At 43.3% G+C, this 23,437-nt stretch overlaps 1 protein-coding gene across 1 annotated transcript in view; it reads left to right on the forward strand.

Annotated features, from left to right (window-relative positions):
- The window catches only part of CES5A (carboxylesterase 5A), a 31,932-nt gene continuing 10,985 nt past the window's right edge, over positions 2,491 to 23,437 (forward strand). Inside the window, 10 exon segments of the mRNA XM_021097098.1 lie at positions 2,491 to 3,308; positions 4,707 to 4,911; positions 6,836 to 6,974; positions 8,824 to 8,961; positions 11,435 to 11,436; positions 11,529 to 11,676; positions 12,095 to 12,199; positions 13,852 to 13,956; positions 15,287 to 15,427; positions 18,173 to 18,241. Coding sequence (XP_020952757.1) covers positions 3,206 to 3,308; positions 4,707 to 4,911; positions 6,836 to 6,974; positions 8,824 to 8,961; positions 11,435 to 11,436; positions 11,529 to 11,676; positions 12,095 to 12,199; positions 13,852 to 13,956; positions 15,287 to 15,427; positions 18,173 to 18,241 — 1,155 coding nt within the window. The 5' untranslated portion in view covers positions 2,491 to 3,205.

Genomic DNA, 23,437 nt, shown 5'->3' on the forward strand with positions numbered 1-23,437 from the left:
TAATCTAGTAAACTCAATCCTATTCAATACTTTAAACAGTCTCTTTAAGTAACATAAGCTTTTTCAAATAAATGTATAACCTCTCATATTTACTTTCTATCCTCTCTCCTCTTCTCCAAGATGTCCAGTATGACTATATGAGTAGAAGGCCAGAGGGAGCCTAGATCCACTTGTGAAAGTCCTCTTGTTGTGGTCCCTACAGCAACTTACCTCTGCACTAGTTTCCTGGAAGGATGATGAATTCTAACATGTGGTCTATCTTCTTACTTGGTCAAAGCCCATGAACCTCTCTTGCTGATTTGGTCCCCCACTTTGGCCATGATCAGCACTCAGCACTGTATTCCACCCAGGTCAGACTGGTTTCATTTTGTTCTCAAGCCTGGGAAGCACCTCAGGAGGCCCCCTGCCCCTTTGCCATCCACCTCCCAGCCAGGTTCTCAGTCATCTGTGAGTTCCCTTCAAGACCACATCTGGGGTTCTTCCAAGGAATAGCAGGTCTAAAGGAAGTGGGAGCATTTCCTGAGATTTCTCTTCATCCAACCTCCTTAATTCTGTTATGGTTGCTTGTAGGATGGTTCAGAGATGCAGACACACCAGCATCAGCCTCCACCTGGAGAACAAAGGTTGCCACGAACCTCTCTTGCCTCTCATAATTCCCACTTTGGGACTTAGAGGACTTAGAGCCTAAGAGGGGGACTCAGGGCATCTTGTGTCATCCCCTACTTTCCCTACCTCTGTTCCCTTCTCTTTCCCAAGATCCACTGTAAAGGAGGAGCAGACTCTCCACTTTGCCCTATTTTGAAGTCCTCTACACCATACCCTCTTGCATCACCATAGTGATTGCTCAGGTTAGGGGGAATGATTTTGCAATACAGAATTGCAAAACATTACTGGTTTACTCTTTTCAAAACACTATCCCTATCATGTTAGATATTAAAGATTTATTTAATAGTAGTTTTTTAAAGGTCAATTAAAAGAAAAGTATCAAGTGAATTGATAGTCAGGTTAGTAGTGGGAATGATTCAAATTGTAAAGTTAGAAGGTCAGTGGCTGAGTTTGGGGAAATACGAGGATACACAGAAAAGGCTGTGATGGATACATGAGTGGAAAAGAACCTTCTCAAGGAAGAAGACAGTCATGACTACCATACCTTAGGAAACAAGAGGGGCCAGAAAAGCAAAGCCTTGAGTTGTTAAGGAGAACCTGGGAAAGCTTCTTGGAAGAGGTGGCAGTTGAACTGGGTTTTAAAAGATAAGAAGTTGGAGAAGAAAGACTTCTTTGTGTGTGTATGTGTGGAGGGGAGAGGTGACAGTAAGGCAATACATGGGTAGACACTTTAAAAACTGTTGAGTGAGTAGTGGTATCAAGAATTAATATTATTTCTGATTGGATGGGGAGACAGAGTTATAGAGCAAGGAGACTCTCCTTGGTGGCAACGAGGAAGGGCCAGAGCATGGAGACAGACTAAGAAGGCTCAAGGTTATAGACAAAATGAACATTGGAGACCCTGGGTTGGCAGGGCCAGGGGAGATGCCATTCTGAACTGGTAAAGTTTGTGCGTTAAAGCCAATCACTTATCCTGGCAGCAGCCTTCTTCCTCTCCTTCTCTGCCTCCTACCATCCTCTGGGTTCTTCTGACATCACAGGTAAGAACGGAAACTTCATTATCCTTAGGTCTCTGGAATTTAGAATCCTAAAATGTCTGCTCAGTTGTCATAAGATAGGAAACTGAGGCCCAGAGAAAAGAAAGGATTTGTTCAAAGGACGCCCTTGATTTCTGAGGAAGAATTAAGATTGAACCTGGGCCAAGTAAAGGATCTCAATGCCATGGGCAAGAGCCCTGTTGCTTAGGGCTGCCGTAATAGGAGAGGCCCACTTGGAAAGGCAGGAAGAGAAGTTGCATTCTTCTTGACAGCTTTTTATTTCATTATTATTATTTTATTTATTTTTAATTTTTTAGGGCCACACCTATGGTGTATGAAAATTCCTGGGCTAGGGGTCGAATCAGAGCTGCAGCTGCCAGCCTCTGCCACAGCCACAGCAATGCCAGATCCAAGTCACAACTGCAACCTGTGCAGCAGCTTGCGGCAATGTCGGATCCTTAACCCACTGAGTGAAGTCAGGGATCGAACCTGAATCCTCATAGATGCTATAATGGGTTCTTAACCTTCTGAACCCCAACAGGAACTTCTTGACAGCTTTTTAAAAGCACACATTGAATGGGTGGGTCTTAAGCAAGCAAGTTTGAGATTCCAATCTAGAAAGCACTGTTGACCACCTACTATATGGTCCAGGCATGAGTTAAGTGCTTTGATATCTAAAAAGCTTTAAGTCTTTTGAATCTGTTACAACAAACATCCATAGACATGAACCAAGATATTTGTATGCTTAATGTTTAACGAAACTGAGTGAACCATGCAGTCAAGCTGGAAACATTTTAGATATTTCCAACCCATCGCCCATTCATCTCCTGGTGGGCAGTTATTTATGATCACATCAGAGGTGGGGAATTTGACTGTACAGATGTCTGAAATAAGCAGTCCCTTTGTTCATTGCCCCCAGTCTATGGTTCTCATCATGCAGAGAACTTTATATTTATAGTGGGAGGCCTGGGTCTAGATCAGAATTGCAGAGTCTTCACTGACAACACAACTCAAGCCAGTAGAAATTTAATGTTGGACTCATGTGGTGATTTTTAAAAATTGAGGCTGTATTTAAAAATTGAGAGATATCATAGACCTCTGGTTTGACCTACCTACACTGTCACAAGCCAGTTTACTAGAGAAGTCATTGCCCCTTTAAATAGAGCATGTACTGTTCAGTTTTCCACAGTCCCCACCATTCTCTCTTGTCTCTCCTATTGTACCTCTATTGTATCTTCATTCACTGCTTGTTTGCTGCCTTCCTTGCTTCTGTAGGCATCTGAGTTGAGGTCTCTGACTTACCTGAACCCAAAAGTACTATCTGAGTCTACCATCCTGTGATCCTAGAGCCTACCAATTACCTTTCCTGTACTTAAGAGTTAATCATCAGCTTCTTCTTATGTAAATTAGAACAGGAAAGTCTTGCTTGGCTAATTCCTTCAAAAATCTTAGTCTGATGCTCTTATTCTTCACCGAGCCTGTGTCCTGTGTCTGCCTGCTCAATACTTGTCTCCTTTTTTTTGTCCCTGACTGAAGATCCCTGAGGCCAGCTGTAGTTGTGGATGTCCAGGGAGTTCAGGAGGTCCAGCCAGATGAGTACAGAGTGGGTGCACCCAGGCCAGACCCTGATCTGGGCTGTTTGGGTCCTTGCAGCCACCACTGAGGGTGAGAAACCCAGTGGGAGAGGAGGGCTCTCTGAAGGTGGGACAGGGAATTTCCCTACCTTGGAGGATTTTCCACTGGTGGAAATGAACTTACTTCTCAGGAATCTCTAGAAGCCCATGGAGGGCTGTGTCATAACCTCAGGGTACTTGATCAATATCCTGGTGTTGCTGAGAGTCCTGGGCCAGAATCTTCTTCTTAGGCATTGGTAGAACATCAAAGACCCAGTCCTGTCTTTGGGTTGCTCGAACCTTGTGGGGGCTTAGAGAACCCTCTGTCCTGGACACTGGGAAGGGGCATGGGATGGAGCCTATGCTTCTGTAATGCCAGCTGCCCAGAGAGGACTGTCACTATTGAAGTGATGTTAGAACAAGTAGTGCCAAGACATCTGGGTCCTTCTGAATAAATAGCTGGGTAGCTGACTTCTCAAGGCTCCATATATATATATATATATATATATATATATATATATATATATATAGTCTTTTCTAGGGCCACTCCCATGGCATATGGAGGTTCCCAGGCTAGGGGTCTAATCAGCCTACACCACAGCCACAGCAATGCCAGATCTGAGCCGCATCTGCAACCTACACCACAGCTCACAGCAACACTGGATAGTCTGCCCACTGAGCAAGGCCAGGGATCGAACCCGCAACCTCATGGTTCCTAGTCGGATTTATTAACCACTGCACCACAACAGGAACTCCTCAAGGCTCCATATTTGATGTAGAAACTGAGAAGCTTGCACTCTCAGTCTCTCCAAGTGTCCTCCTCATACTTCTGAAGGTGGATGAGCTAATTTCAGGTGGCATCTGCATGAGACTTTTTAAATTTTCATTGCCATGTGTGTATTTTCATGTGTATTCAAAAGCGTATACCTAAGTCATCAAAACCACAATTCCATAGATATTATTGTTTGGAGTTCCTCTATGTAAAAATTTTTAAGTTTATTTAAATTTAATTTTAAGAAAATTAAAAAGCCAATAGTTACATGGGTAGTGCACAGACATGCCACCAATTGTGCAGGTGGATATGAAAATGACTGAAATGTGATGAACTTTGGACTAGAAGATTTTGTGGGGTCCTAGGATCTATAGAAGCTGGTGTTTATCAGTTCCATGGTAAGGGAAATGTGTGCAGCAGGAGGGAGATGGGTTCCCATGGTAACAGAGGGAAATTTTGTGTCTTGGTGCTGTGCTTCGAAGATAAATTGAGTTGGTGCTCTAAGGCAGATGACATCTAAGGAAATTTCGAAGGAACCAGTGGACACTGAGAAGGAATCCAGATACTTGCACAGCCTCTGTGTTGAGAAAGAGCGGCCCACTGTCGGGAGTTCTGAGTTTAGTTTGTTCCCAGCCTTTTCCCTGCTGGCTCCTGATTGCTCCCTGTGTGTCTCCTCAGAGTCAGCCATGGATGCACCAGTGAGGAACACCAGGCTGGGATGGGTCCGGGGGAAGCAAGCTACTGTGCTGGGAAACGACAAGCCTGTGAACATATTCCTTGGGATCCCTTATGCTGCACCCCCTGTGGGACCCCTACGATTTGCAAAGCCAAAGCCTGCATTGCCCTGGAATGATTTCCTCAATGCTACATCCTACCCTAAATTGTAAGAACTAGCTCAGTCCCATGGGTGGCCTGTGACCTGGGAGTAGGGGCAGAGCATTGAAAGGGAATAAAGGTCATTCAGCCCAGTGGGCAAAAGGGCTGGGGCCATCAGCGAGGAGGATGTGGAGGGCTGTAGATGTGGGTGAGGCTTCTGTGATGGTATGGCTCCCCATCTGGCTGATCAGGAGAACTGCTGGAGGCATTGTTTAGAACCTGCAGATTCCCTGGTCTCCTTTCCTCTCCTTCCTGAATCTGAGGAAGACCTGGGAAGAGCTGGACCTGGGAAGCTGAATTATAAGGAAACTCTTTAGGGATTCTGGAGATTAATCAGGTTTGGGAATCACTGTGGTAGGCTTACTGAATCTTTTGGTTAGAAGGGGTTGTTGAAGTGCTTCCACATGACCTCTCCCCTGGGCTTAATCTCCATGGTCAGACTGGGTGAGGGCTTTAGAGTGAGAATCACACTGGTGGAATTTTAACTCTGGCAGCCAACACAGTGCCCAGTGTCTCAGTGACCCTGCTGGCAGGGCAGAATCTCCCAGACAGTACAACTTTTCAAGCTTAGATGGACAGTCATTTCCCAGTTAAATTGTGGAGGTGCCTTGTGCATTGGCTGGGGGTTGAGATTTGGAAATTGCTAAGGATATTTTGACTCTTAGATTCTGTGAAGCCCTCAGGTTGGGCCATGTTGACTGATGGCATTGGGGTCCTGATGCCAGAAGACTCACCGAGCCATGGAAGAAGACTTCATGTGGTCCAATAAGCTGCATCTCATCTGTTCCCTCATTCAGTTGTTCATTCATTCACCCAACTAATATCCACTGAGAATCTACTCAGTAACTGGCTCTCTGTTAGTCCATGGACCTTGACAGGGGTTAAATACAGCTGTCCTTCAGGCACCTGCAGGCTGGTGGTGATGGTGAGGACATAAACAATAATGACAATTAAAATATAGGGTGAGGAGGGGAAGCATTATGGGTCAGAGAATGGCGCTGTGGGAGCGTTGAGGGGAAGTCAAGCATGGCTTTGTTGAATGCAGTGAGCTTCAGTTTCTGATATACAACTTGCAAAGGAACAAAAAGGCATTTGCAGCAATGGTTCCTACCGCCTAATCTGAACACTCTTCTACTAAAAGAAAACAACGAACACTAACTAATCACTTAGTAGACATATTCACTTATACAATCTCACTTAATCTTTCTGTGTGTCAGGCTTGGTGCTAAGGACTGTAAGATACCAAGGGGATTCATACAGAGCCCTAGGCTTTTAGCTGTCCACTAGGAGAAATTCTAGGAGAGAACACAAAGTATGTAGGTGTTTCCAAAGAGCTGTGGTCTAACTGGAGAACTCTCAGAAGGCTTCTTAGAGGAGGTGACACTTTGACAAAATATGAAAGAAAGGGAAGAACATAAGCAAGCAGATTCAGGAGGGAGCAGTCTGGGCAGAGGGACCAGCTTAAGCATAGGCCTGTATGCAGGAATCTCCCTGCCTATCTTGGCTGGTTCCTAGTGGAAGAGCCTGGAGATGTCCTTTTGTTCCTCTAGCGGCAGAGGAGGGAGGTGCCACAGCAAAGCCCTTGGTATGCAACCCATTGTCTTACCTTCTACAGCTTGGGGAATTGTTGAGCCAGTTTGAGTCTTTATGTATGTGTCTGGATTATGGTGATAGGGGTAGCATGGGTGGGTGCTAGGGGTTAATATAATTATTCTGCAGGATGTGCTTTCTTACCCAGGAACCAGATCAAAGAGAATTTGTTTGGGCCACTAAGGAGGTTGGAGTATCATTAGACTTTGTACCAAGAGCTCTATATGCCTCTTCTCCTCAGGCACAGGAAACCACCAAGCCTCCCTGCTGTCACAAGAACTGGCCTCTTCCAGGCAAGTTTGCTGACAGCAGCTCTGGGGGTTTCTTCTTCTCCTTCCAAGGTGCCTCCAGAACTCGGAGTGGCTGTTCTTAGATCAACACATTCTCAAGGTGCATTACCCCAAATTTGGAATGTCGGAAGACTGCCTGTACCTTAACATCCATGCACCGGCCCACGCAGACACTGGCTCCAAGCTCCCTGTAAGACTGCCTACTATATTGGGGACTCTAGCAGGCAGATTTTGGGTCTAGGACCCACGCAGAGTGGCTGGGTGTTTGGAATCGGACCTAGGCCCCATTGGGTAAAAGGGAAATGTAATAACTTGACATGTCAATAATTTTCTTTAAAAATCACTCCAATGGCAGATTCACTTTCTCTTCTTTTCTGATTGCTTCCTTATTGGCAGTGACTTGATCTTTGATTTTTATTTTGTTTTGTTTTTCCTCTCAGTTGGGTATTTAATGGTCTGTAAACATTTAGAAAAGACTCTGCTTAAAAGAACTCTGATTTTTTGTTGTTGTTGTTTGGAAATCTTGTTTTAGAAAAGATAAATGCCTTTTCAAATTTTCTATTTGCGATGAAGATACGTAATAATGTGAACTATTTCACTTTAAAATGTAATAGATCTCTGTATAAGTGTGTGGAGAGGCATATTCTACCAAAATTTTTATTATTTATTATTTTGCTTTTTAGGGCCACATCTGCAGCATCTGGAAGTTTTCAAGCTAGAGGTCAAATTGGAGCTGTAGCTGCCAGCCTATACCACAGCCACAGCAAGGCAGGATTCGAGCCATGTCTGAGACCTACATTACAACTCACAGCAATGCCAGATCCCCAACCCACCAAGCAAGGCCAGGGATTGAACCCACATCCTCATGGATACTAGTCAGGTTTGTAACCTGCTGAGCCTCAATGGGAACTTCCTACCATCTGATTTTTAATCACACCCTACCATCGTCCTCTCTCACTCATGTCACTGCAAGGGGAAATTTGCTCTATTGTATCATAACAGCAATACTGACTGAGGGTTGACTATACGTCAGGGATAGTACATTATCTCTCCTAACCCCCACCACAACCCAGTGGGTAAGGATTATTGGATCCATTCTACAGATGAAGAAGATGAGGCATAAGGAGGGCTTAAGCAACTTGGTCCATGTTATACACACAGTAGGTGGCAGATCTGGGTGTCAAGGCCAATGCTTTGTCCAATTCTCCTTTTTCTTCAGGGACTTTCTTCTCTTTTCCTGACTCAAGAGTTACAGTCACTAACATGGCCTTTAAAAAGAGAATGGAAGGGATGTGTTATTAAGAATATAAATCATGATAATCCCATTTGAATATTTGGTGTTCAATGGTCTCAGTTTTTCTAATTGATATAGTAAAACTTCCACATTTCTCTTCCCTTTGTTCTCTCTTCTCTTTTCTTCTCTATAAATAGGGAGAAGGCTTAGAGTAAAACAGTTTAAGTGGTGGAGTTCCCTTGTGGTACTGCAGCTTGTGTTGCTGTTGTGGCACGGGTTTGATCCCTGGCCTGAGAACTTCTGCATGCCCTGGGTACAGCCAAAACAAAAAAAGGGGGGGGGGGACGGTTTAAGTGGCTTTTGCTCTCATAAATGGCTTATAGTAATTTCCATTTTCCTGTGGGTCACTCAGTGACGTTTAGTTAACATTTTTTTTTCTGAGCACTTGAAATATGCCAACATTTGTTCTATGCATTTGAGATGTAGAATTTTATTTAACTTCATAAATGAGATACATTAATTCTTCTCATCTTATAGATGAGAAAAAACAAACCTCAGAGAGGTTAAGTAAGCTGCTTAAGGTCACATAGCTAACTAGTCTGTGGCAGAGCTGGAAATCAAATCCAGGCACTCAGATGCCAGAGCCCACATGCTTAAGCTTAGGCCTTCTTCAAAAGACAAAACCTCTGATGCTATTTGGAAAGTGAGACATTGATATTTCCCTAAAGAAAGAATGTCCCACTATGCATGGGGAGGGGAGGGGAGTACCCAGCAGGCTGACTGGAGAGTTTCTTTCCCCTCTTAGGTCATGGTGTGGCTCCCTTGGGGTGGCTTTGAGACTGGCTCAGCATCCATCTTTGATGGGTCTGCCCTGGCTGCCTACGAGGATGTGCTGGTTGTGACTATCCAGTACCGACTAGGAATGTTCGGCTTCTTCAAGTGAGTCTCCCCAATGATTGATATTCCTGATCCCCAAGGGGCAGCTGGGCAGCAACCACAGGGGATTCAGTGCCCAATAACTTAAGGAGAAGGGAGCTTTCAGTGACATTGAACAAATTTGGCCCAAATTAGCTAATTTTAGCAGCTATAACAGAGAACCCTTCCACTTTCAGTGGCTTAAAACAATAAAAATCTCCTTCTCACTCAAGTACAATCCAATCAAGTATTTCTGACTGACAGACATTCTTCTTTGCAGTCAATCAGGGACCCAGGCTCTTTCCATCTTATGGCTCTGCCCTCCTCTAGGGCCCCAGATCCTTGGTACCTGGCCAGCAGATAAAGTACATGGAGGCTCATGCAAGGGTAGACTTTCTGGGTCAGCCCAGAGTTGACACTTATCACTCTGTTCACATACCATTGGCATAACTCAGTCACATAGCCACACCCAACTGCAAGGGAAATAAAGCCCAGTTATGTGCCCTGGAATATGAAAAAACAGGATGTTTGAGCTGTTAGTCTCTGCTCTAAGGCCCTCATATCGAGGCTCCTCAAGAACTCACCTGAGAATAATCACTCCATTTCATCAGCTTCCCTCCCTCCAATAACATCCATCATGTTGGGGGCACGTACTATGAGCCAAGCATGGTGCCATACACTTGCGGTGCATTATTTTGATTGACCCTCATAATAACCCTATGAAAAGCATGCTGTTCTTATTCCCATTTTACAGTTGAAAGATAGAGGCACAGGGATATGAAGTAACTTCCCAGAGATCACAGAACAGAGACAGGCTCTTGGCTGCTTCTATTATCCTACTTAGAACACATGGCAGAACCTAAGCTGTGGCCAGGGTACAATGTGAGTCAAAGGAGTAGTGAGAAGCCACAGTCAGAAACTGAGGAAGGCACCAAGGAGTCCAGCATGAATCCTACCTTTGAGAGTCTCTCAGGAGATAACTCAGGACACAAATACCCAGACTATTAAGCAGGACATGAATAATGCTCTGACGATGAAAGGCAGTGGAACCATAGAGACAGAGGAGGGAGCTGCCAAAAATCAGGGAGGCTTCCTAAGGGAGGTGGCATTTGAATTGCACCTTGATGATGAGACTGGATTTGGGAAGGAGGGGTTGGGACAGCACATACTTGGCAAAGGGAGCTGCATGAGCAAAGACTAGGAAGCTGGAAAGGAATGTAGCAGCATGTGGGCCTGGAGCAATATTTGCAAACTTTGCTTTGGACACTTAGCACTGGGAGGTAACTTTGGGGCTGCACTAGAGACAAAGATGGCTGGGAGGCATGCCCAGGCCAGAGCAATTACACTTTTAGCAGGTTTGTACCTTGGGAGTCTATAAGCGTCCTTCATGGAAAGGTTTCCAAAAATTGTTTATAATATCTGGGTTCCGATAGGCAGGTAGAGGAGGATTACAGTAGGAGATGGATATGGAAAGGCAGGGACAGGCCTGATGGGAAAGACCTTGAATGCTAGGCTGTTCATGGTGACTGTTTTTATCCAATAAAGAGGGAGGGACCCAGGAGTGTCCTGCAGAACAGTATAGCAAGAAGGTCATTCCAGTGCAGGCTGGTCTAGGGGTGCCTGGCTTCAGATGGGGTGTCTGGTCAGGAAGCTACTGTGCAGCTTAGATCCAAGTAATGGGGGTGAAGTGGGTGATGACTGAACGACTAGAGGGATTGCTAACATGTATGTGGCACTTCCTATGTGCCTGCCCCATTAGTCTTCACAACAACCACATGAAGCAGGCATTATTATTAGCCCCATTCAGACATGAGAACATTGAGACGAAGCAACTTAAGTGACTTGTTCAAGGTCACCCAGATCCTAAGTGACCAGATTATGAATTAGGATAAACAGAAATGGAGGAACAGGGACCAATGTGGGAGCCACAATGGAATGGAGGTAAAATTAATAAAGCTTGGCTCCTGACCAGAGGTGGGTGTTGTGGGAGAGAGAGGGTGGAGTTAGGGCACTCCGAGCAGTCATGGGCAGAGAAAGGGAACCAAGGAGAGGAGCAGAGAGGGGGACTGAAGGATGAAGGAGTAGACTATGATCTGGGGCTCCTCCCATAGATGGTGTGTACCCACAAGTGTTTTGGTTTGGGCATTTCTTTGATTCTGTGGGGTTTTCCTCCTTGTTTCCCCATTAATTGTCCACTCATCCTGGGATGCAGGCTGTTCTGCAGGGGCAGAAGCATGGGGACATGGTTAACACCATGGACTCTGGGGCCAGACTTGTGGGTTGGAATTTCTTAAATCTGCTTCTGGGCAAGGGATTTAACCTCTCTGTGCCTTGATTTCCTCTCTGTGGGAAGGAGGCAGTATCCATCAGTGTCCTTAGAACATGCTTCTAGGTATCATTAATAGGGGTATCATGAGCTGTGGCCATAGAGAAATGCAGTCCTAGAGCGGGAGCAAGGCGTGGGGTGGTGGAATAAACTTCCAGCTCCTTTCCAGCTGCAGTGGTGATGCCCTGACACCAGCCTACCAACTTCCTGGGCTGTGGGAAGCAGACAGCCAACTGAAATTCTCCCCCTGCCTGTTCCCTTCAGCACAGGGACAAGCACGCCCTGGGGAACTGGGCCTTCATGGACCAGGTGGCTGCCCTGACCTGGGTCCAGGAGAACATCAAGTTCTTTGGTGGGGATCCACACTACGTGACCATCTTCGGCGAGTCAGCTGGAGCCATAAGTGTTTCCAGTCTTGTGAGTTCTTCTCTTTGGGACTTGAAGGGACCTCAGTTGGGGAGGTGACAAAAATGAGGACAAGGAATCACTCACATCCAATGGGTGCTTTCATGGTAAATGAACATTTAAAAACACATTGTCTCCCCCAAGTCTCACAAATACATTGTGAGTTAGGGGCTTAGTCTCATTTCAAGGACAGCAAGTGAAGGATGCTTGACCTCCAAGTTTATGAGGAACCTGGGACTGAGAGGGGTTAGAAAACTTGCCCAAACCTTCACAGCTAGTCCTTGAAACCCCCAAACCAGGACTTTTTTCTCTAAATTTAGAGCTCTGAACGAGGCTTCCTGGGGATTTTTCTTTAAAGAAGGGCTGGGTGTGTGATGGATGGAGAGCCCCCTGGATAATTTTTCCTGGGTCTCCTGTGTTCTCTCTCCAGATTCTGAGCCCCATGGCCAAAGGCTTATTCCACAGAGCCATCATGGAGAGTGGAGTGGCCATCATCCCTTACCTGAAGGCCCCTGATTACGAGAGGAATGAGGATGTAGGTATATTATTAACTCTACTCCAGCTTCCTCTGCTTGTCAGGAGAAAATATGGTCAAATGTTCATAGACTGTGTGCTTGGCTGTCCTTCCTAACCATGACCAAAGATTCTGATGCTGGCCCAAACTGTTGCTCCATGGAATACCTGGTTCAATAGGAAATGGGTCCAGATATGCAATGCACCACTGCTGGTGTGCATCCAGGGTGTGTGTGTGTGTGTGTGTGTGTGTGTGTGTGTGTGTGTGTGCGTATAAGCATATGTGTGATAGTTCTTACATCTTATTCATTAGTCTTTGCTTGTGATTATACATTTCAGTCCTTGGCATTATATATGGCTTATCTCCTATATCTACTCTATTCCACTTAAAGTACTATGTTGAGAAAGATTCTGAGGTTGTTTCTAACTCAGTGTGAAATAATGACTGACTAATACTGTCTGGCATGAGATTGTGAGGCAGAAGTGAGGCTATGCTCTAGCTATTTGTCATCTATCATTTTGTCTTAGTGCTCTGCCAGAGAGGAAGACCTAGAGGCCAAGGTCTCTGTATTTTTCATGTCCCAGTGTAATATCTGGTGTAAATTCAGCAACCATAAATGTTTGCTGAATGAATGAGTTAACAAATGAGCTGATTCATTCAATGAATATTAATTAGGCACTTGACTGTGAAGCCATCTCCTGGGTACTATTCATTTTAAGGTCCATTTTCTTAGACACCTTGTGGAAAATAACAATGTACACCAAGAGTAGAAACATAGAGTTATAATATGGTTGTTAAAAAAAAAAAAAGCACAATCCTCCATACTCAGGGGATATTGATTTTGGTAACATGATATATTAAGCTACTTTTAGTTTGTGCATTCACCACACACATATTGAGCACTCACTGTTTTCCCAGTTCTATGTTAAGACCCGTGGGTTTTTATAAGTAGAACTTATATACTAACTTGAGAAGACTATAATCTTTTTATGACAAGGATTTTTAACCTGGAATCCATGGAGAGTTGGAGGTGGTTCTAGAGCTCCTGCAATTGTATAAAGATTCTATGTTTGTGCATTTTCCAAAGAGAATCCAAAGCTTCCACTGGACTCTCAGAGCATCCATGACTCCCAGAAGAGTAAAAACCACTACCTTCAAGGGATAAGTTCCACACATGTAGAAAGTTCAATGACAGGGCAAGAGATGTTTAGAAAAGGGCTAGGTAAAGGAAATAGGGATCCTTAGAGTAACAGGAGTTAGAAGAGGGAGGGGTTCATGGGGCCTGCAATACTCTAAGAGGATATTCTGGAGGAAATGGGGCTTGGGCCTCAAAGAGTGAGTGGAACTGGAGTAGAGATAGAAAAAAAATGTTCAGGGCATGTTCACATGTTCCAGGCTAGGGGTAAGGATAGGGCTTGAGCAGAGCTGACAAGGTGAGACTGATCCAGCTCTGGTGATTGCTAGAGAAGACCAGGAAATTTGGGCAAGAAAGCAAGGATGATGAAATGTTCTTCAATGTTTACTTTCCATCATGAGCACATGGGCGTGAGAGAGGCAGCAGCCTGGAATTCATATACAGGGCATCAGCCTGTGGCTGGATTGACACTTTCCAATTTGCATTTTCTCGGAGGCTTTCAGCCCTATGTGTTGACTTGTTCCTTCTCTGAAAATAGTTGCAGATGATTGCCAAAATCTGTGGCTGCAGTGTGTCAGACTCCGTGGCCTTGCTGCAATGCCTACGAGCAAAATCATCCAAGGAATTGCTGAGCATCAATCAGGTGAAGACAGAGGGGAGAGTTTGGGGACAGGGTTGACCCTTTGAATGAAGTGGTAAACAAATCCTACCTCTCTCTTTTTATTTTCATTTGGGACTTAGACAGATGGAAGGCTGGGAATTCATAGTAATAGTTGTAAAAAAAAAAAAAAAGTAATGCAGAATATAGAACCCTTACAGATAGTTAAAGAAAATTAACAAGCCAGGATGCTTCCTAGCCTGGAGAAGGGATCCAACAATACAAAAATTCAAAGTTTGCTTCTACAGCATTGATGGCATCTCACTGGGAAGAGGGACCACCTTTGCTCCACAGGCCACCAGAAGCTAAAGTCAAGATCAAGAGCTGGAAGTTGGAAATCCATTTTGGCCTAAGATAACAAAGAACTTTCTAAAAACTCAGTCGTCTAAAAAAGGACTGGCTCCTTTAGAAGGCCATGAGATACCCACCTCTATAGGTGTGCAAACAGGGTCTAAATGACTGCTCACAAATTTCAGTCACTAGAGTCATTGGACTGGATGATCTTTTATGTCTAATCTTCTAATCTTGAGACTTTCTAATTAATAGTCTTTGAGAAAATGGGGTCCTTACCTCTCATATTCCAGTGTTTGTTAAATAGTTGTTTGGCATGTATTGAGAATCTGCCATGAGTTGTACTGGAGTCCAGGAAATGGATAATAAGTCCTTGACCCAATATAGCGTGAAAGCTCTTTTGTGTTCTCCCTTCTACCCCCGTTCCCAAACAGAGACCTTAAAAAATCATGAATAGAGCCAGGTGTTGCTTCCTAAGACCCACAAGTTATCCATCCAGATCCAAGCACAGTGCTGGGAAGACATCTCAGAAAGATGCTCACACCAACCCATACTACCCTCCCCTTGCCACTCTGCCATCGCATTTGGCTTGTGGTTCCACACTTGAACTTGTGCCAGACTCACCTGGAGGGCCATTTGCTGGGCTGTATCCCCTAGAGTTTTGTATTCTGCAGGCCTGGGATGGGGCCTAAGAATTTACATTTCTGACAAGTTTCTAGGTGATACTGATTCCACTGGTCCAAGAGAATGTTTGTGCTGAGATACTATGTATCTTAGGTAGCTAGTATTATTAACCTCATTTAGCACACAGGAAATTAAGGCTCAGAGAAGTTGAGCCCCTTTGCCCAAGGGAATGGCAGATCTGGCCAGGCAACACTGATGCACTGAGATGGGCCAAGAGTGGCTATTTTTTCTTTCTGAATGCCTTTGCTGTAGTGGGTTGGCTCAACTGGGCTAGGGTTTGGGGACAACAGATTTTGTGAAGAGAAACAGTTGCCAGTTTTTCTCTTCTGTCTTATTTCAGGAAACTAAGGCTTTCACTCGAGTGGTTGATGGCTTTTTCTTTCCTCATGAGCCTATAGAACTATTGACTCAAAAATCATTTAAGCCAGTTCCTTCTATCATCGGCGTCAATAACCATGAGTGTGGCTTCCTGCTGCCTATGGTAAGAATTCCGGCTCTGCCGCCTCCTGCTCCCTCAACAGCGAGGCAGCTGTTTGTTTGTGCAACTGGGCATGCCCATAGGCCTCAGCAAGCAATGAAAGGGCTTTATGAGGGCTGGAGCCTATCACCCAGGTACAGTGTTTATCTTTCCTCTTTCTGGAGGAGGAGAACTGTGGATTAGGGGTGGCCATAGTAAGTGTCCACTCTGCCTCTCATAGAGATTTTAACAAGTCTCTAGAAAAAAAGGAAGAGAGTTTTGGACCTATTTGAGCTTTGTTCAAAACAATACAAGTGATTGTTTCAAATAGACACAATTACTACCTCGAAGGTGAAATTCATTCAGGTTTAGAAAACTTCAGTCCTTTAGACTTTCATGACCAGCCTTGGTTCTGGCATTTGATTTCCAAGAATGTTCTCTAAAGTAGCGCATGTTGCACAATTATTGAATCAGTTCATTCATTCAGCAAGTATGAACCAAGACTTTACTACACGCCCTACACTCATGAAAAAACTGCATTTGACCAGTCACATGGTTCCTGCTTTCTGCAGATTTACATTCTTCAAGGGAGAGACAAATGAAATGCAAGGTTGAAAGAATGGTTTCAGAGAGTATACATGCTATGAAGGACATAGGCTGAGAAGAAGAGGCTTTTTTGAGGAGGAGTGGGGAGGTCAAGAAATGATTCTCTGAGGAGGGATCATTTGAGCTGAGGCCTGAAAGCTGAAAAGAAGCCATGATTTCTTGATCCTGTGGTTTGAGAAGACCATCCCCACTCAAAATAAGCTTTTCATCTATCCTCAGAAGAGCAAAGTGCTTAAATTCATAACACATCAAGATTCATTTCTGCAGACCAACCTCCACCTTTCAAGCCGGGGGAAGTGAGGTTATAAAATGCAGAGGTTTGTCCAGTTACAAGGCTATCTGATACTGCCTAGAATCAGAACCCTGAATTCACTGGGCTGTTAAAGACATATCTGCCCATTATTAATTCTATACACAGGACAATGTTTTGGGGTAAGTTGGTGTGGGGATTTTTTCCCACCTTGTTTTTTCTCTCATAGTAAATGAGGCAACTGAGTCACAGACTATGGCTTAAGTTAGGTCTTTCAATGATTCCTGGATCTGTGCTAGAAAAAAGAAGGCAGATGCTACTTATGACAACCACACTACAGTAACCACAGTGATCAAGTGCCTTCCATAAGCCAAGTGCATGCCATCTGTACAATAACTTGCAAACAGGCATTATTATCCCCATTTTTCAGCTAAAGAAGCTGAGGATCAGAGAAGCTAACGTGACTTTCCTGAGTTTCCTAGTTGGTGAGGAGACAGTGGTGTATAAATTTTATGCAGTTAGGCTATGCCTGTAATTGCTGAGTTCTCTGTTCACCTGCTGTGTAACCTTCTGGAAGCTGCCTAACCTCTCTGAATCTCTGTCCCTTATCTATGAATTAGGGCTAATATTACTACCTGCCTCACATGTCCACATCACATAGCCTGGCATATAGTAGGTGCTCAGTAAATGTTAGATATTAGAATTATTAAAGTGGCAGAATGGGACTTGGTGCCCAGATCTGCAAAACACAAGAGCCTACACAGATGCCATCACTCTGTGTTACCATTGCTGGCTGTTCAAAACCACAGGAAATCTCCAAAAGCACATCCTAGCTCCGAACATACAGAGAGGGTTCTCAGTAGTTAAAATATACTCATGGATTATTGAACGACTCTGGGGGTTCCCTCAGATTCCAGAAGACGTATGTTTAAATAGCTACCAAAGTGCTTCATTACCCCCCCCCAGATTTTCATCAGTAAATGTACCAAAGACATTTATTTGCCAAGTGAATAGTGTTTCTACCCCCTCAAGTGTTAAAATTGTAATGTTGGCCAGGAAAGGGCTATTTTAAAAATAATTGCTCATAGCTCTTACTTTGTACCAAGCAGTCCCTGTGTTTCTGACCATCTACTTGGAAACCTCACTGGCTGCTGGCCAACAGCTGAGAGACCCTAATTGCAAAGGTCTTTAGAAAGAGAGCAAAAAACCACTGGTTTCAAGATTTTCTGGCTTCTCTTTTAACTTGCTGCTCAAGCCAATCTATGGCCTGTATTAGTTTCCTAGGGCTGCCATAACAAAATACCACAGACAGGGTGGCTTAAACCACAGAAATTTATTTTCTCAATGTTCTAGAGGCTAGAAATCCAAGATCAAGGTGCCAGCAGGGTTGGTCTCCTCTGAGCCCCCCTCCCGCCCTTGGCTTGCCATTGGCTGCCTTCTCTCTGTGTCCTCACATGGTATCTTCTCCATATTCATACCCCTGGAGTCTCTGCACATTCAGATCTCCTCTTCTTATGAGGACACCAGCCAGACTGGATTAGGGTCCAACCCAGCGTCCTCATTTTAGCTTAACCACCTCTTTAAAGACCCTCTTTCCACACACAGTCACATTCCTAGGAAGTCAGCATGGGAATCTGGTAGGGGATGCACTCAGCCCATCACATGGCAGCCCCTCAGCTCCACCTGACTGAGGTATGACAGGGCATAGCTGCCTTCTATCAAATGTGAAAAGAAATTTCGTTGCTCAACTAACCCACTGAAGCTGCCTCTTACACATAGACCCATAGGAGCTGAAAGTGTTCCTACTCTTACAGCCTCCCCTCTGAAAGGTGGGTGCCTGGGCCCTCAGGGAGACCAGTTTCCCTTCCGATGACCTGATGTGCTCACAGAGGACACCTTGCTTCTTTTCACAGAAAGAGTTTCCTGAGGTCCTCAGGGGCTCCAACAAATCCTTAGTCCTGCAGTTGATGCACTCAATTCTGGTAAGTGATTCTGACTCTCCAAGATACATTTTTTTTTTCACAGACCTCCCTGGGGTCACACTCAGGGGTAGGGCTGGGAGTATAGATGTTCCTCATTCATTCATTCAATAGGTCTTTACAGAGCCGAGCTCCGCAATCCCTCATCCACAATTTCAACATCCAAATAGCTCTGAAAACCATGTGGGAAGGTGCAGGAGGACTGAAAGGGCATATAGTTTCCTTAAGGGTCCAGTGCATGGCAGGAAGTGGTTACCAAATGGTAAGTAGTTTTCTGATGCCAAAGCCATAGTCTTGCTCCAGAACCCCAGGAGTCTGCAGTGTGACTTCCCTGTTGGGGCTCACCAGAGACTCCACATTGCATATGTATCCACCTTGGATGTCTCAAGCACTGCGGGGTCTGCTGGTGCTATGGTCCAAGTCAGGGCACTTGTACCAAGCCTGGACCTGCTGCAGAACCCTCACTTGCTCTGGGCCTGATTAAAAGCAGTTGAATTTCAGAGGGCCCAGTGAATAATTCTTTTATTTTTTTTTAATTTTCCCACTGTACAGCAAGGGGGTCAGGTTATCCTTAAATGTATACATTACAATTACATTTTTCCCCCACCCTTTCTTCTGTTGCAACATGAGTATCTAGACATAGTTCTCAATGCTATTCAGCAGGATCTCCTTGTAAATCTATTCTAAGTTGTGTCTGATAAGCCCAAGCTCCCGATCCCTCCAACTCCCTCCCCCTCCCATCAGGCAGCCACAATTCTGTTTTCCAAGTCCATGATTTTCTTTTCTGTGGAAAGGTTCATTTGTGCTGGATATTAGATTCCAGTTATAAGTGATATCATATGGTATTTGTCTTTGTCTTTCTGGCTCATTTCACTCAGGATGAGATTCTCTAGTTCCATCCATGTTGCTGCAAATGGCATGATGTCATTCTTTTTTATGGCTGAGTAGTATTCCATTGTGTATATATACCACCTCTTCCGAATCCAATCATCTGTCGATGGACATTTGGGTTGTTTCCATGTCCTGGCTATTGTGAATAGTGCTGCAATGAACATGCGGGTGCACGTGTCTCTTTTAAGTAGAGTTTTGTCCGGATAGATGCCCAAGAGTGGGATTGCGGGGTCATATGGAAGTTCTATGTATAGATTTCTAAGGTATCTCCAAACTGTTCTCCATAGTGGCTGTACCAGTTTACATTCCCACCAACAGTGCAGGAGGGTTCCCTTTTCTCCACAGCCCCTCCAGCACTTGTTATTTGTGGACTTCTGAATGATGGCCATTCTGACTGGTGTGAGGTGGTATCTCATGGTAGTTTTGATTTGCATTTCTCTTAGGATCAGCGATGTTGAGCATTTTCTCATGTGTTTGCTGGCCATCTGTATATCTTCTTTGGAGAAATGTCTATTCAGGTCTTTTGCCCATTTTTCCATTGACTGATTGGCTTTTTTGCTGTTGGGTTGTATAAGTTGTTTATATATTCTAGAGATTAAGCCCTTGTCGGTTGCATCATTTGAAACTATTTTCTCCCATTCTGTAAGTTGTCTTTTTGTTTTCTTTTGGGTGTCCTTTGCTGTGCAAAAGCTTTTCAGTTTGATGAGGTCCTATGGGTTTATTTTTGCTCTAATTTCTATTGCTTTGGGAGACTGACCTGAGAAAATATTCATGATGTTGATGTCAGAGAGTGTTTTGCCTGTGTTTTCTTCTAGGGGTTTGATGGTGTCCTGTCGTATATTTAAGTCTTTCATCCATTTTGAGTTTATTTTGGTGCATGGTGTGAGGGTGTGTTCTAGTTTCATTGCTTTGCATACAGCTGTCCAGGTTTCCCAGCAATGTTTGCTGAGAAGACTTTCTTTTTCCCATGTTATGTTCTTGCCTCTCTTGTCAAAGATTAATTGACCATAGGTGTCAGGGTTTATTTCCGGGTTCTCTATTCTGTTCCATTGGTCTGTCTGTCTGTTTTGATACCAGTACCACACTGTTTTGATGACTGTGGCTTTGTAATATCGCCTGAAGTCTGGGAGAGTTATGCCTCCTGCTTGGTTTTTGTTTCTCAGGATTGCTTTGGCGATTCTGGGTCTTTTGTGGTTCCATATAAATGTTTGGATTGTTTGTTCTAGTTCTGTGAAAAATGTCCTGGGTCATTTGATAGGGATTGCATTGAATCTGTAGATTGCTTTGGGTAGTATGGCCATTTTTACAATATTGATTTTCCCAATCCAGGAACATGGAAAATCTTTCCATTTCTTTACATCTTCTTTGATTTCTTTGAGTAAAGTTTTATAGTTCTCGGCATATAGGTCCTTTACCTGCTTGGTCAGGTGTATTCCGAGGTATTTGATTTTGTGAGGTGCAATTTTAAAAGGTGTCGTATTTTTGTATTCCTTTTCTAATGTTTCATTGCTGGTATACAGAAATGCAACTGACTTCTGAATGTTAATCTTATAGCCTGCGACTTTGCTGAATTTATGAATCAGTTCAAGTAGTTTTTGGGTGGAGTCCTTAGGGTTTTCTATGTAGAGTAGCATGTCATCTGCATACAGTGACAGTTTGATCTCTTCTCTTCCTATATGGATGCCTTTTATTTCTTGATTAAGTTTTGGCAGGCTGTTTGTCTAATTGCTGTGGCTAGGACTTCCAAAACTATGTTGAAGAGCAGTTGTGAGAGTGGGCATCCCTGTCTTGTTCCAGATTTGAAGGAGAAGGCTTTCAGTTTTTCCCCATTGAGTATTATATTTGCTGTGGGTTTATCATAAATGGCTTTGATGATATTCAGGAATGTTCCCTCTGTACCCACTTTGGCGAGGGTCTTGATCATGAATGGATGTTGGACTTTGTCAAATGCTTTTTCTGCGTCTATTGAGATGATCATATGATTTTTGACTTTTCTTTTGTTAATGTGGTGTATGATGCTGATTGATTTGCGTATGTTGAACCATCCTTGTGAACCTGGGATGAACCCAACCTGGTCATGGTGTATAATTTTTTTGGTATGTTGTTGGATTCGGTTGGCTAAGATTTTGTTGAGAATTTTTGCATCTATATTCATCAATGATATTGGCCGATAGTTTTCTTTTTTGGTGGTACCTCTGTCTGGTTTTGGAATGAGGGTGATGGTGGCCTCATAGAATGTCTTTGGGAGTATTCCTTCTTCTTCACCCTTTTGAAAGAGTTTAAGGAGGATGGGCACCAATTCCTCTTTATATGTTTGATAACATTCACCTGTGAAGCCATCTGGTCCTGGACTTTTATTTGTAGGGAGTGATTTTATGACCTCTTCAATTTCATTTCTAGTGATCGGTCTGTTCAGTTGGTCTGTTTCTGCTTGATTCAGTTTTGGCAGGCTGTAAGATTCAAGAAAATTGTCCATTTCTTCCAGATTGTCAAACTTGTTGCCATACAGTTGTTCATAGTATTCTCTTATGGTTTGTTGTATTTCTGCTGTATCCGTTGTGATTTCTCCTTTTTCATTTATAATTTTGGTTATTTGGGTTCTTTCTCTCCTCTTTTTAGTGAGTCTGGCCAGGGGTTTGTCAATTTTGTTCACCTTTTCAAAGAACCAGCTCTTGGTTTTATTAATCTTCTCTATTGTTTTATGAGTCTCTATTTTATTGATTTCTTCTTTGATCTTTATAATTTCCTTCCTTCTGCTGACTTTAGGACTTTTTTGTTCTTCTTTTTCTAATTCATTTAGGTGGAGGGTTAAGTTGTCAATTTGGGTCTTTCTTCTTTTTTGAGAAAGGCCTGGATTGCTATAAATTTCCCTCTGAGCACTGCTTTCGCAGCATCCCATAGATTTTGAGAGGTTGTGTCTTCATTATCATTTGTTTCGAGGTAGTTTTTAATTTCCTTCTTGATTTCCTCATTGACCCATTGGTGTTTTAGTAGCATGTTGTTTAGTCTCCATGTAGTAGGTTTTTTCTCTTTCCTTTTCCCATGGTTGGTTTCTAATTTCATGGCATTGTGGTCAGAGAAGATACTTGAGATAATTTCTATGCTCCTAAATTTATTGAGATTCGCTTTGTGTCCCAATATGTGGTCAATTCTTGAGAATGTCCCCATGAGTATTTGAGAAGAATGTGTATTCTGCTTTTTTTGGATGTAGTGTCCTGAAGATATCAATTAAGTCTAACTTTTGTATTGTTTCCTTTAGAATCTCTGTTGCTTTGTTGTTTTTCTGTCTAGAGGATCTGTCCATTGATGTGAGGGGGGTATTAAGGTCTCCTACTATGATTGTATTCTCATCAATATCTCCCTTTATGTCTGTTAATATTTGTTGTATGTATCTGGGTGCTCCTGTATTTGGGGCATATATGTTGACAATAGTAACATCCTCTCCTTGGATGGATCCCTTAATCATTAAATAGTGTCCTTCTTTGTCTTTCTTTATGTCTTTCGTTTTAAAGTCTATTTTGTCTGATATGAGTGTTGTGACTCCTGCTTTTCTGTCTTGTCTATTGGCGTGAAATATTTTCCCCACCCTTTCACTTTCAATCTATATGTATCTTTTGTCCTAAGGTGAGTTTCTTGTAGGCAGCATATTGAAGGTTTTTGCCTTTTTATCCACTCAGCCACTCTGTGTCTTTTGATTGGGGCGTTCAGTCCATTGACATTTAAGGTGATAATTGATAGATGATTATTTATTGCCATTTGAACCTCGTGTTCCAGTTGATTCTATGGTTCTCCATTCTTTTTTTTTTTTTGGTTGGATGGTCTCCTGTTATTATCTGCTTGAGTGTATTTTTTTTTCATTTTTTGCAAATGCAATATTTGGTTTTGGCTTGTGGTTGCCCTGTTTTTTAAGTATGCTAACCCCTTCCCATAATTGTGTGTTTTAGCCTGATGGTCCTGTAAGTTCAAACACTTCATTACTATATTAAAATTAAGAAGAGAAACATACAAACAAAGAAAAAGGGTTATTTACTTCCTAACATCCCTTGCCCACATTTTATGGTTTTGATGACTCTTTTTTATTTTTTTCTTTTTAATTTTATTTTGTTTGAAGCATGTTCATGATTAAATCTGTATGCTGGCTTATTTGAGTGACTGCTCTCTGATTGCAGTTTCCTCAGTCCTAGTTCTTCCTCTTCTTCTTCTTCTTCTTTTTTTCTTTTCTTTTTTCTTCCGTTTCCTTCCTTTCTTTTTGGTTTAGAGAAGCCCTTTCAATATTTCCTTTAACCTGGGTTTTGTGTTGCTGTATTC

This window comes from Sus scrofa, chromosome 6, assembly GCF_000003025.6.
Source record: "Sus scrofa isolate TJ Tabasco breed Duroc chromosome 6, Sscrofa11.1, whole genome shotgun sequence".
NCBI classification, from domain to species: domain Eukaryota; kingdom Metazoa; phylum Chordata; class Mammalia; order Artiodactyla; family Suidae; genus Sus; species Sus scrofa.